Source organism: Octopus sinensis, linkage group LG15 (genome assembly GCF_006345805.1).
Source record: "Octopus sinensis linkage group LG15, ASM634580v1, whole genome shotgun sequence".
In the NCBI taxonomy this organism is placed as follows: Eukaryota; Metazoa; Mollusca; class Cephalopoda; order Octopoda; family Octopodidae; genus Octopus; species Octopus sinensis.
This window is the reverse complement of record NC_043011.1, coordinates 53,015,080-53,028,137: the sequence shown is the minus strand read 5'-3', so window position 1 is coordinate 53,028,137 and position 13,058 is coordinate 53,015,080. Positions and strand designations below refer to the sequence as shown.

Below are 13,058 nucleotides of genomic sequence, written 5' to 3'. Positions count from 1 at the left end.
CACCTGTATATGTTGTCACAACTTCTAAATCCCCTGTAAGCTTGACTAAACTGAAAAACCAATCAAAAATAATATATGACCCTGAGAGAATAAATTCCAAATGACATCATACCCTAGGCCATGCTGGATTATACAACTGCCCCTTTTTCCTGTATAAGACCTGAATCTACAGCAGTACCCACTATTTGTCTCATAAATTTTCCAAACTTTGATCCCCAATTCTGTGAGTTTCCCTGCCATATACTACCAGAAATGTACCCAACCATTATAATCTACCATATATTCATCAAGAGATAGATGTCTCTCAAGTTTGTAAAACATTCTATAGGCTTTTTGGACATAGTCAATGAGGGGTCCTGTTTTAAAAAAACAGATCAGAGTTTACTTCTCTAGATTCTGGTGTACTGCTAGTGTCTCTTATGTGTAAATATTGAGGTAATTTTAAAAATCGAGTTCTTGCCATGATATTGGAAACATACTGGTCTCTGAATGGTTCATTGTTGCTCTGGTAGTTTGTAGTTGTGGGTAGCTTTCTCATATCAACAGCTAAAAATGTTCAAATTTCTTCCCAACCACAAACTATCTTTTAGTTGTCTTCGTTAACATTCTGCATAATGGTTCTAATCCATAGTAATCGCTTCAAACAAACTACAAGGAAAAAATTTAATAATAATTTCGGTCTCCTACCTTGGTAAAACTGTGACTAGGTACAGTTTCTTACGAAAAAATTCACCAAGAAAAATTTTTTCTCTCCATTCACATACAAATTCATTTTCGGAAATGGAAATATCCAGTTCATAATCTCACACATGGTTTTTATGTTCATCATATAATTTGCTAGATTTCACTGAGTCTTCTTTCAAAAGATCTTCCAAATTTAGATTTGCTGCTTGACAACATGAAACTGATATCCATTTTACATCCATTATAAAAAAATTTTTTTTTAAATCAATGTGGAGGAAAAAAATATCCAAAGATTCACAAAGCTCAGATATCACATTAACCCTTTCGATACCATCTCGCCTGAAACCACCTCTGGCTCTGTAGTACAAATGTCTTGTTTGCAAAAGTTCTGAATTAAAATCTTCCACCAAACCTTAGTCACAATTAATGTTCCTAACACTAGGTGAATGATAACGAAGTTATATTACTAAATTCTTTGTTATATTTAAAATTAATTGGAAGAAACACAGAGCATCTCAACCAAAATAGGGTAACAAAAGGGTTAAATAATGTTGGACACTGTAACTCATGATTTTACATTGTAGAATTACATGTTTCAAGAATGTCCTCATGAGATTTCTGCTGAAATTTAAATCTTTAGCATTCAGATTGGCCATACCCGGCCCATATATTTACCTGTTGTATATTCAAACTGGCCAGATCCAGCTTCTTGCAGCCATCCTACAGTGTCATTCTAAAAGTACACAATTACATCATTGAAACGTCAAAGCTACCAGATAATGCATGACCAATTCTGAACAAGGTGAATAAACAGACATTACATTTCACAGACTAATCTGAATGCTAAAGGGTTAAATATGAACTGGTCAACTTGGACGGTTCTGGTCAGCTTGGTAACATAAGCCAAAGCAGTACTTGGGCAGTTTTGAGCAGGTTGGTAACGAAAGGGTTAATGGTTCTATCGTGAAGGTGCATGGCTCAGTGGTTAGAGCGTCGAGCTTACAATCATGAGGTTGTGAGTTCGAATCCCGGACCAGGCTGCGTGTTGAGTTCTTGAGCAAGACACTTTATTTCACATTGCTCCAGTTGACTCAGCTGTAGAAATGAGTTGCGATGTCACAGGTGCCAAGCTGTATCGGCTGTTGCCTTTCCCTTGGATGACACTGGTGGCATGGAGAGAGGAGGCCGGCATGCATGGGTGACTGCTGGTCTTCCATAAACAACCTTGCCTGGACTTGTGCCTGGGAGGGTAGCTTTCTAGGTGCAATCCCATGGCCAGTGTCATGACCGAAGGGGGTCTCTCTCTCTCACTCAATGGTTGTATCATTAATAGTAGATAAAGATGATGTTCCTTGGCCCTTTAGCATTCAGATCATTTTGTCAAATATAATGGTTATTTATTCATATTGTTTTGAATTAATCATGCATTCCCTTGTTGCTTCAAGATTTTGATGATTGATTGTTTATTTTTAGAATGGCATCGTTAGATAGGTGTTGTTAGATCAGTACCGTCCAGGTGTAGCAAGTTTGAACATAAATACAAATAGAATATTTAGGGCCAGATATGGCTGATTTAAATGCTAATAGGTTAATCATAGAAATCCCATTTTTCTTTTTCTTTTTTTAGTTTTCTTTCCGATATTATTGATTTGACATCAGCGACACAGTTCACCTCCTCCTATGTTTCCTTATATTTGCGAGCCCAGCATTCTGCTTCTGATCTCACAACTTCCTTTTTCGCCTCTTATACATGTTTCTTCTCTTTAATCTTATCTTCAAAAGTCTTACTTCATTTTTTTTTTTTCTTTCTTTTTCTTCTTCCAGTTCTAGTGAGGACACAAAACCACAAACTAAGAAATCCTTGACAGAGAAGCCAAAACCTGTGCCACCTAAAACAGCTGCAAAACGACCCCGAAAATCAAGCAGCAGTAGTAGTAGCAGCAGCAGCTCTGATGAATCAAAGAAGAAATCAGTTCAGAATAAAAAGATCCCTAAAACTAACTCCAAGTCTATTACTAAAAAACAAGCTAGTTCCTCCTCATCATCATCCTCTTCAGACAGTGATACAAAAGACAAAAGCAAGACTCAGGCAGTAAAAGTGACAGCTAAAAAACCCCCTGTGAAACCAACAGCTACCAAGCAAAAAGCATCTCAAGACACAGAATCCTCTTCAGAAGATTCCGACAGTGATTCTGAAGATGAAACAGTTCAAACTAAATCTACATCCAAACAAACGCCTGCAATTGTTGCCGGTGCAAAGAAGCCAAGCGCACCAAAAGCTAAGGCAAAATCTTCATCCTCTTCAGATTCAGAGAGTGATTCTTCAGAAGATACAAAGAAAACTGCACCGAAGTCAGCAACTGCTTCAAAACCACCAGGAAAGCCACCAGTTACTTCAAAAATATCGGTAAAGCCAGCAGCTACTTCAAAAGCGCCAGGGAAAGCAGTGGCACCAGAATCATCATCTTCTGATTCTGATAGTGATTCCTCAGAGGATGAACCAAAGAAGGCAACACAGAAGCCTGCTGTCAAGCCAGTTGCCACTGCAAAAGCACCGGCAAAGCCAACTGTTACTTCAAAAACTCCAGGTAAAGCAGCAGCAGCGTCAAGCTCATCTGATTCGGACAGTGATTCTTCGGAAGATGAACCAAAGAAGACCACACAGAAACCAGCTGCCAAGACAGCAGCTACTTCAAAAGCGCCAATTAAAACACCTGGCGCTATTAAAACTCCAGTAAAAACAGTAGCAGAATCATCTTCTGATTCGGACAGTGATTCTTCGGAAGATGAACCAAAGAAGACCACGCAGAAACCAGCTGCCAAGACAGCATCTACTTCAAAAACGCCAATTAAAACACCTGGCGCTATTAAAACTCCAGTAAAAACAGTAGCAGAATCCTCTTCTGATTCAGACAGTGATTCTTCGGAAGATGAACCAAAGAAGACCACACAGAAACCAGCTGCCAAGACAGCATCTACTTCAAAAACGCCAATTAAAACACCTGGCGCTATTAAAACTCCAGTAAAAACAGTAGCAGAATCCTCTTCTGATTCGGACAGTGATTCCTCAGAGGATGAACCGAAGGAGACCACATCAAAAGCAGTTGTCAAAACAGTGGCTACTGCAAAACCACCAGTAAAGGCAGCCGTTGCTTCTAAAACCCCAGTAAAAGCAGCCGCTGCTGACTCCTCTTCTGATTCGGACAGTGATTCATCAGATGATGAGGTGAAAATAGTCCCTCAGAAGTCCACTGCCAAAACAGCAGCCACTTTAAAAACACCGGGAAACGCACCTGTTGCTTCAAAGCCACCGGCAAAATCCACAGCAGCAAAATCTTCATCCTCCGACTCGGACAGTGACTCCTCAGAAGATGAGCCAAAGAAAGCTACTGGAAAGCCCACTGCCAATGCTGCAGTTGCTTCAAAAACTCCAGTTAAAACTGCTGCTGCTACAAAAGCTCCGGCAAAAGCAACAGCAGGAGACTCCTCATCTTCTGACTCAGACAGTGATTCCTCTGATGATGAGCCGAAGAAAACCGCCCAGACGCCTTCTGCCAAAGCAACAACAGCTGCTTCAAAAACCCCAGTAAAGGCAGCGGAAAGTTCATCTGACTCAGACAGTGATTCCTCAGATGATGAGCCACAGAAAACCACTACAAAACCCACAGCCAAAACACCAGCTATTTCAAAAACCCCAGGAAAAGCTGTAGTTGCTTCAAAAACCCCAGGAAAAGCTGCAGTTGCTTCAAAACCCCCAGGAAAATCTGCAGTTGCTTCAAAACCCCCAGGAAAATCTGCAGTTGCTTCAAAACCCCCAGGAAAAGCTGTAGTAGCTTCAAAAACCGCAAAAAAGACTGAAACTGAGTCATCATCTGACTCTGATAGTGATTCATCAGATGATGAGGTGAAAACAGTCCCTCAGAAGTCCACTGCCAAAACAGCAGCCACTTTAAAAACCCCAATTAAAACAGCAGTTGCTTCAAAGCCACCGGCAAAATCCACAGCAGCAAAATCTTCATCCTCCGACTCGGACAGTGACTCCTCAGAAGATGAGCCAAAGAAAGCTACTGGAAAGCCCACTGCCAATGCTGCAGTTGCTTCAAAAACTCCAGTTAAAACTGCTGCTGCTACAAAAGCTCCAGCAAAAGCAACAACAGCAGGAGATTCCTCATCTTCTGACTCAGACAGTGATTCCTCTGACGATGAGCCGAAGAAAACCGCCCAGATGCCTTCTGCCAAAGCAGCAGCAGCAACAGCTACTTCAAAGCCACCAGTAAAAGCAGCAGAAAACTCTTCATCTTCTGACTCAGACAGTGACTCTTCAGATGAGCCAAAGAAAACAGCAGTTACTTCAAAATCTCCAGTTAAAGCAGCAGCCGCCACAAAAACACCCACAAAGCCAGCAGTTGCTTCAAAGACCCCCACAAAGCCAGCAGTTGCTTCAAAGACCCCAGGAAAAGCAGCAGCCTCAGACTCATCTTCTGATTCAGACAGTGATTCCTCAGAAGATGAACCAAAGAAAGCCACACAGAAACCTGCAGCCAAAACAACAGCAGTTGCAAAATCGCCGGTAAAAGTTGCTTCGAAAATTTCAGGAAAAGTTGCAGAATCATCTTCTGACTCAGACAGTGATTCCTCAGAAGATGAACCAAAGAAAACAACACAAAAACCTCCTGCTAAAGGTGGAGTTGCTTCGAAATCCCCAGCTAAAACTGGTCCCTCTACAAAAGCCACGGCGGCTGATTCCTCATCTTCTGACTCAGACAGTGATTCCTCATCAGAAGACGAGCAAAAGAAAACTGCACAAAAGCCCAGTGCAAAAACAGTGCCCACTTCAAAATCGCCTGTGAAAGCAGCAGTTGCTTCAAAAGTCCCAAAGGCTGCAGCTTCATCAGACTCTTCGTCTTCTGACTCAGACAGTGATTCTTCAGAGGATAACAAACCCAAGAAAGCTCCAGTGTCCCAGACTGTCAAGCTTTCGCTAAAGAGTAAGCCCATGGCTGCTAAGGCAGCATCTTCTACATCTCGTAGCCCTTCATCTGAAGATGAAGCTACCACAAAAGTAGGTGCTGTAAAATCTCCCTTTACCTCTAAGTTGCCAGTTGCTTCAAAGTCCTCTCAGTCTCCAACTTCTAAATCTGAAAAAAGCTGTTCAGACACAAATTCTTACCATAAATCAGACAGTTCAGACAGTGATTCTTCTTCGGTAGTTGAAATAGTAACAAAAAATGTTCCAAGCCAAAATCCTCCTGTTAGTGCTATTTCTTCTCACACCTCAGAATCTCTTCAAAATAAAATAACATCTAAACACAAAGGTTTGTCGAATGAGCCAAGCAACTCAAAATCAGTTTCTTCTGAAACAAATTCCAGTTCTGGTGAGGATGATAATGACATTCCTATAAGTCAAAAACACACTCCGGTGTCAGTGCTTAGAACTTTGACCAATTCAGAAGATAAAACGTTGGAACAAAAGAAAGAACTGAACAAAAGTAGTTTAGAAAATACTAATGATATATCTATCAAAACTCTATTATTTCAATCCACTCCCATATCTAAGAATGTCAATGTGCAAGACAGCAGCTCAGACAGTAATTCTAGTTCAGAGGAAGATTCTAAAAAGTGTTCACTAAGTAAAAACATACCCAGTCAGCTTAAGAAAGCTTCAGCGATGCAAAATGGTAAGATTAGTTCTGGAAGTAGTAATTCTCCTGAGATAACAGTTATTGAGGATTCTCAAATTGCATTGGAGACATCTGGGTTAGCAAGTAAGAAGGATTCTTCTAGCAGTAGTGATGATTCTGATTCTTCATCGGACAACGATCCCATTCCGCCATCTCAAACCCCAAATGCCGTACTACAGCTGAGTAACGGCATGTTGCAACCGAATACTCCATCAGTGACCCCTGTGTCTCATAAAAAAACACCTGTTAACGGTATGGTAGGTATTTAGATTATTATTTTTCTTTCAACAGCAGGTGTTGTAACAAATAGAGTTTCCCTTGATGGATGGATATAGGAATAATTGAAGAGGGGATTACAACCGTGTTTCGTGGTCTGCTACCACAACAGCTCCTTTATAGGATCCAGTTAGCTCAAGACATCATCAGGAGGAACCCTGTCTGGTTTCGGCCCCTACTCCTCTACCGTTTTGACGTGGCGAGACCCCTCCTTCGGAGGTGTCTTCAGCTCTGGTGTTGAGTGCGTGTCTTCTTTCTTCTGTTCCCTGGCCTCTTCGATGTTTAGTGGGATTAGTGGTTGAAGCAAAAATTTTGGAAAGGCAAGATTAAATGGATTGGATTAGGTATTCAGCAGTGGGTCTGTGATGAATGTCACTGGGTGAATGTACTAAAAAGTAGTGGCAGTATACATACAGTTAGGTTGTTATAGCTTTCTCCTTCAGAACAGCTGAACTGTGGAATAAACTCTCTACCTGTTGTATTACCTTTATTTCCTTTAATCCTTTAGTGTTCAGATTATTCAATCAAACATAATGCCTATTGATTCCCATTGATTTGAATTAATCATGCATTATCTCCTACCTTCAAGATCTTGATGGTGTAATTACTTAATGTAGAATAACATTGTAGGGTAGGTGTGAGAGCCTGGATCTGGTCAGTTTGAACATAAAACAGATGAAATATTTTGGCCGGATATGGCCGGTTTAAATACTAAAGGGTTAAACTACTCTCAAATGTAATGCTTGTTTATTCACCTTGTTTAGAATTAATTCCACATTATCATATAGCTTTAGCATTTCAATGTTGCGATTGTTTATTTTTAGAATGACATTCCAGGGTCGGTGTGAGAGGCTGGATCTAGTCCGTTTAACTAGAATGTTTGGGCCTGATATGGTCTGTTTAAATGCTAAACCACTAAATTAACTCCTATAGCATTCAGACTACTCTGTCAAATGTAATGCTTATTTATACTAATAGTAGAATATCTTGTAGCTTTGAGGTTTTGATTTTATGTGCCGGTGGCACATAAAAAGCACCATCCGAACGTTGCCGCCTTGGCTGGGTTCCGTGCCGCTGGCACGTTAAAAGCTCCAACCGATCGTGGCCGATGCCGGACCGCCCCTGGCACCTGTGCAGGTAGCATGTAAAAAGCACCCACTACACTCGCGGAGTGGTTGGCGTTAGGAAGGGCATCCAGCCGTAGAAACTCTGCCAGATCAGACTGGAGCCTGGAGCAGCCCCTGGCTTCCCAGACCCCGGTCGAACCGTCCAACCCGTGCTAGCGCGGAAAACGGACGTTAAACGATGATGATGATGAATAATATTGTAGAGTTAGTGTGAAAGGCCAGATTTAACCAGTTTGAACAAGTAGAATATTTGGGCTTGATATGGCCAGGTTGAATGCTTAAAAGTACCATATTTTTAAAAAATGTACTGGGGTTGATTTGTACAACTAAAACTCATCAAGGTGTGCTCCAGCATGGTCACGGTCTAATAACTGAAACAAGTAAAAGGTAAAAAGTTGTGTATATGGAAGGTGAGGTTGTGGCATTGGTGCCACTCTCCTGTTTCCAGTAACACTTTAACGAGAAAGAGCCTCTGGGTGATTTTGAGTAAAGAAAAATGTAATTAATTTGTGACAAGCTACTACAATCGGGGCTTTGTTTTATATATATATATATATAATCTTGTGAGTGGATTTGGTAGACAGAAACTGAAAGAAGCCCGTCGTATATATGTATGTATATGTGTTTGCGTGTCTGTGTTTGTCCCCCCAACATTGCTTGACAACCGATGTTGGTGTGTTTATGTCCCCATAACTTGGTGGTTTGGCAAAAGAGACCAATAGAATAAGTACTGGGGTTGATTTGCTCGACTAAAGGCGGTGCTCCAGCATGGTCACAGTCAAGTAAAAGAGTAAAGAGTATATATTTATATACTGTACATATATTGCCACGACACTCAGTACACATGCCTACCATCTCATTGCTCATGGGGGTTATCCTTTTTAAATACTATTTAACATAAGTGATATGTATATTATCACAGAGGTATACTGCATGTGTTTCTGTTATTGTCAGCAATTATTATTCGAGGCTAAAGTATATCTGAATCGGCAACAGTTGTTGTTGCTGCTGCTGTTGTTGTAAGCAGTTTCAGAGACTGTTGTACCTAATCTTTGCAGGGTATGCTATGATGTTTAATTATGAGTTGGCTGTGTTTGTAAGTTTCTTGCCTTGTGTAGTGTGTGTGTGTGTTTGTGCTGATGAATGAGGCTAGTTTGGGGGTACTGTATGCTATAAGGTGTTGGGATTGCAAATAAAACATCCTGTATGTGCATGGGATGTATTTGGTGTTTTAAATGCTTAAGACTGTTTTGTGTTGCCAGTTGGTAATTCATCATCATCATCATCATCATCGTTTAGCGTCCGCTTTCCATGCTATCATGGGTTGCACGGTTCAACTGGAGTCTGGGAAGCCAGAAGGCTGCACCGGGCTCCAGTCTGATCTGGCAATGTTTCTACGGCTGGATGCCCTTCCTAACGCCAACCACTCCGTGAGTGTAGTGGGTGCTTTTTACGTGCCAAACATAGTATGTCTATGTATGTGTATTAGTTGTACAGTGGTGGTCATCTCATTGAAATTTCCATCTCTTTCTATATGGGACAAAGTGTCTAACTTTTTTTGATTAATAAACTTAAGTAAAATCGCTGTCACGCCAGTGCCACATAAAATGCATAAGTGCACAAGTATTGTGGCACATAAAAACCATCCAGAACACTGTAAAGTGATTGGGGTTAGGATGGGCATCCAGCCATAGTAACCATCCCACAACAGACAGTTGGAGTCTGAACAGCTGGCCAGCTACTCTCGAACTGTCCAAATCTATTCCAGCCTGAAAATGAACGTTAAACAATGATGATGATAGTAAAATGAAGAGAGAAAGGACAAGAGTTGATTGAACGAGTGATCTAAATGATCTTTAGCATTTAAGCTGACCATATCCAGCCCAAATATTCTACTTGTTTTATGTTCAAGCTGGCCAGATCTGGCTTCTCCCATCTACCCTACAATGTCATTCTAAAAAAATACAATCATATCATTGAAATCTTGACGCTATGAGATACTACATGATTAATTCAAAACAACGTGAATAAATAAGTGTTTCATTTGACAGAGTAATCTGAATACTAAAGGATTAAGAAACTGACCAGCTTCCAGGCCATGTTGTTATGACAGTGGACAGGAGGCAGCTTTTGCTAAATGTTCCAAGGAAGACATTTGTTTAATAATGCATTCCTAATGTTAATAGCACCTAGATTAGCTTTCTCTAACATAACTGAGAATAAGAACCCCTTATTTTCTAAAGTAAAAGGAGTCTCTGGGGCAGTAAGCTTTCATTTGTGGTTACTATGGGGGCAAAAAAAAGGGGGGTTCTATTTCTCCTTTCCATACCCTATTTCAAATACAGTTGTATTTATGAAATTCTAAGGTATATGCTTCTGTGTTCTTAATCTCTAAACTTGTTGGCCTTTGTATAAAGCAGTTTGGCTTTCTGGTATGGAAACGGCTTGCCTTAAGAGAATGACCATTATTTTAGGGTTTGTGTGGCATATATATGTTTGCTTGTCTCATTCATATCTTGAACCATAAATTTAGAAAAGGTTGTTCTATGGAGACTGTCAACCATTATAGGTTTTGGCTATAATCTCAGTAACTTGCTGAATTCTGTTGCATTGAAGAAATCTCGACTTTCTGAACTGCTATGACTCTGTTCTCCAAGGGAATCAGCTTGGCACTCCTATCTCCATGACATAGTCAAATTTAAAAGCCTGTAGTATAAGCGGGGCATAATGTGTATACTTAAGATCGTCTTGGCATTACATTTTCGTGATTTTTGTACTGTACTGTACTGCAGTGCAACTACATATTGGTATATTTGCAAGTGGAATGTTGAAGCAACTGGATTTGTATTAATGAATAACCATCTAATTTCCACCGGTAGAAATATCTAATTCTCTTAAAAAATCAAAATAAAAAGTCTGCGCATTTGATTTATTTCTTCCATTAATTTTGATTCATCTTCAAATTTTCAGCATAAATCAACTCCTTTCCGGCGAGTGATATCTGAGAATATAGAAATTGATCCTAGACTTCGAGACAATTCCTTTGAAGCAAAGGTAAGTTCAAACAGGTGTTTAATTTAGCTTTTTTTTTTTTTTTATCTTCTCTTCTGGTTGGTTCATTTGGTGCAAATTGTGTGGAAGGAGGAGAGAAGAGGTGGAGGTGCTTGCCAACAGTAAAAGAAGACTAACATAGTGATGTCCCTTGAATATATGTTGCTACCTTCTGTTAAAGCATCTCTTCCTTACTAGAAGAGCTTTGATTTCAGCATTGTATGCTGGTGAAACCATCTTTAATTATGTCTCAACCAATTATTAGGAAAGAACTGCTTGCCTCGTTATTTTAACCTGAAGGCAGGTCACTGGCTCCATTAAAATGTTGGTCGTTTTTGTATAATTCTTGTACACACCCAATACCATCAGATGTTGGGAACTGGGTAATTAGATAACTGCTGATATGATAGAGGAAATCTTCAAAGTGTGAGCAATTGTTTTGTGTTGTAATTAAAATGAATATCTCTGGAGATGTTGGTTTTAAACAAGTGTTGCTGAAGAATTGTGAACATTCTTCATGTCAGCAAATGTTTATTTAAAATGATTCTGCAGCTAGAGAGATTAGGGATAGAAATATCCTCTTCGATAATAATAATAATAATAATAATAATAATAATAATAATGATGATGATGTTGTTGATGTCAGGCAGAATGTCTAACTGTTCTGAGGTCAGTTGGCAGCAGGGAACAACTTGACCTTTTGTCCTTCTAGATTCAATTCAATCTTGTTTTATTATTATCATTATTGACGAGGCGGTGAGCTGGCAGAATCGTTAGCATGCCAGGCAGAATGCTTAGTGACATTTCATCTGCCTTCACGTTCTGAGTTCAAATTCTGCCATGGTCTCAACTTTGCCTTTTATCCTATTGGGGTCGATGTAATCAACTAGCCCCCCTCCCCCAAAATTTTGGGCCTTGTGTCTATAGTTGAAAGGATTATTATTATGACATGTTCGTTTTTCTTTTATTTGTATATATATATGTGTTAGATAAATTCTCATTTATCATTGTAAATGTGTAAGAAATGATTCTGCAATGCTTGTAACCATGTTCAGAAGTTGTTAACTACTGCTGGCAATATTATGGCTGCCTCCTTTAACCCTTTCGTTACTGACCTGACTCTGGCTCTGTTGTACAAATGTCTTGTTTTCATAAGTTTTGAATTAAAATCTTCCACCAAACACCTTAGCCACAATTTATGTTCCTGACACTTTGTTATATTTATAATAATTAAAAGAAACACAGAGCATCTCAAAATAAATACAGTAACAAAAGGGTTAAGGTAGCATGCCAAGCAGAATGCTTAGTGGCGTTTCATCTGCCTTCAGGTTCTGAGTTCAATTTCTACTGAGGCCGACTTTGCTTTTCATTTTTCCAGGGTTGATAAAAATAAGTACCAGTTGAGCACTGGGGTTAATGTAATCAACTTATCCCCTCCCCTGAAACTGCTGGCCTTGTGCCAAAATTTGAAATCAATATTATGGCTACCTTTAAATTATATGAATCTGAATTTCCTATCTTTTTTTTTTTTCTTTTTCTTCTTCCAGAGAGGCGCCTCTGGATCCTGGGGAGCGAAAGCCAATGACAAGCTGAAATTCACTCGTGGTAAAGGTTTCCGCCAACAAAAGACCAAGAACAAACGGGGTAGTTACAAAGGTGGCCAAATTGACATGACTGTCAATTCTATAAAATTTGACTAAGATATATTTATCCAAATTTCATCTGAGGCTATTTTCAACCAGACAGTTTCCTCCATAATCACCAATGGTGGCTTATTGTGAATTTGTTCCAAATCCATATCCCCCAGTAATTCTTAGATTATCCTCATTCCATTGCTGTCACCACAACCATCATCACTTCCATAATATTCCTGAACTTGCTTTTATTTTTAATAAACAATCTCTTGGTAATTATTACTTTGTTGTCTTTTTTTTTTTGTTGTTGTTGTTGTTGTTATTGAGTTCAGTGAAGGCGCATGGTTTAGTGATTGGGTATTCAGTTCGTGATTGTTAAGGTGCTGAGTTAAATTCCTGGCTGTGCATTGTGACCTTGAGCAAGACGCTTTATTTCACATTGCTCCAGTCCACTCAGCTGGACTTGAAGAAGGCTGAATCACTGCCTTGAAGGATTTAGTTGACCCCAGTGTTTATTTTTGTGTCTGGTATTTATTCACTTGATGTCTTGCTGAACCACTAAATTACAGGAACATAAACAACCTAACACTGGTTGTCTAGCTTAT

General features: G+C 39.7%; 1 protein-coding gene and 1 long non-coding RNA gene across 17 annotated transcripts in view; both read left to right on the top strand.

The window, feature by feature from the left end:
* Positions 1 to 12,739, top strand: part of LOC115219723 (nucleolar and coiled-body phosphoprotein 1) — a 38,962-nt gene extending 26,223 nt beyond the window's left edge. Inside the window, exons 4-8 of one of the 16 annotated variants that reach the window (XM_036509747.1) lie at positions 2,509 to 5,074; positions 5,105 to 5,202; positions 5,533 to 6,622; positions 10,739 to 10,822; positions 12,367 to 12,739. In XM_036509747.1, coding sequence (XP_036365640.1) covers positions 2,509 to 5,074; positions 5,105 to 5,202; positions 5,533 to 6,622; positions 10,739 to 10,822; positions 12,367 to 12,519 — 3,991 coding nt within the window. In that variant the 3' untranslated portion in view covers positions 12,520 to 12,739. Of the gene's footprint in view, positions 1 to 2,508; positions 6,623 to 10,738; positions 10,823 to 12,366 lie in introns of all 16 variants that reach the window. The other 15 variants (XM_036509744.1, XM_036509750.1, XM_036509739.1 and 12 more) reach the window with 15 other exon arrangements.
* On the top strand, positions 6,641 to 8,421 carry LOC118766352. The gene is made up of 3 exons (XR_005002288.1): positions 6,641 to 7,150; positions 7,359 to 7,502; positions 8,011 to 8,421. It is a non-coding gene; the product is annotated as an uncharacterized LOC118766352 (long non-coding RNA).
* Positions 12,740 to 13,058: the final 319 nt, after the last annotated feature.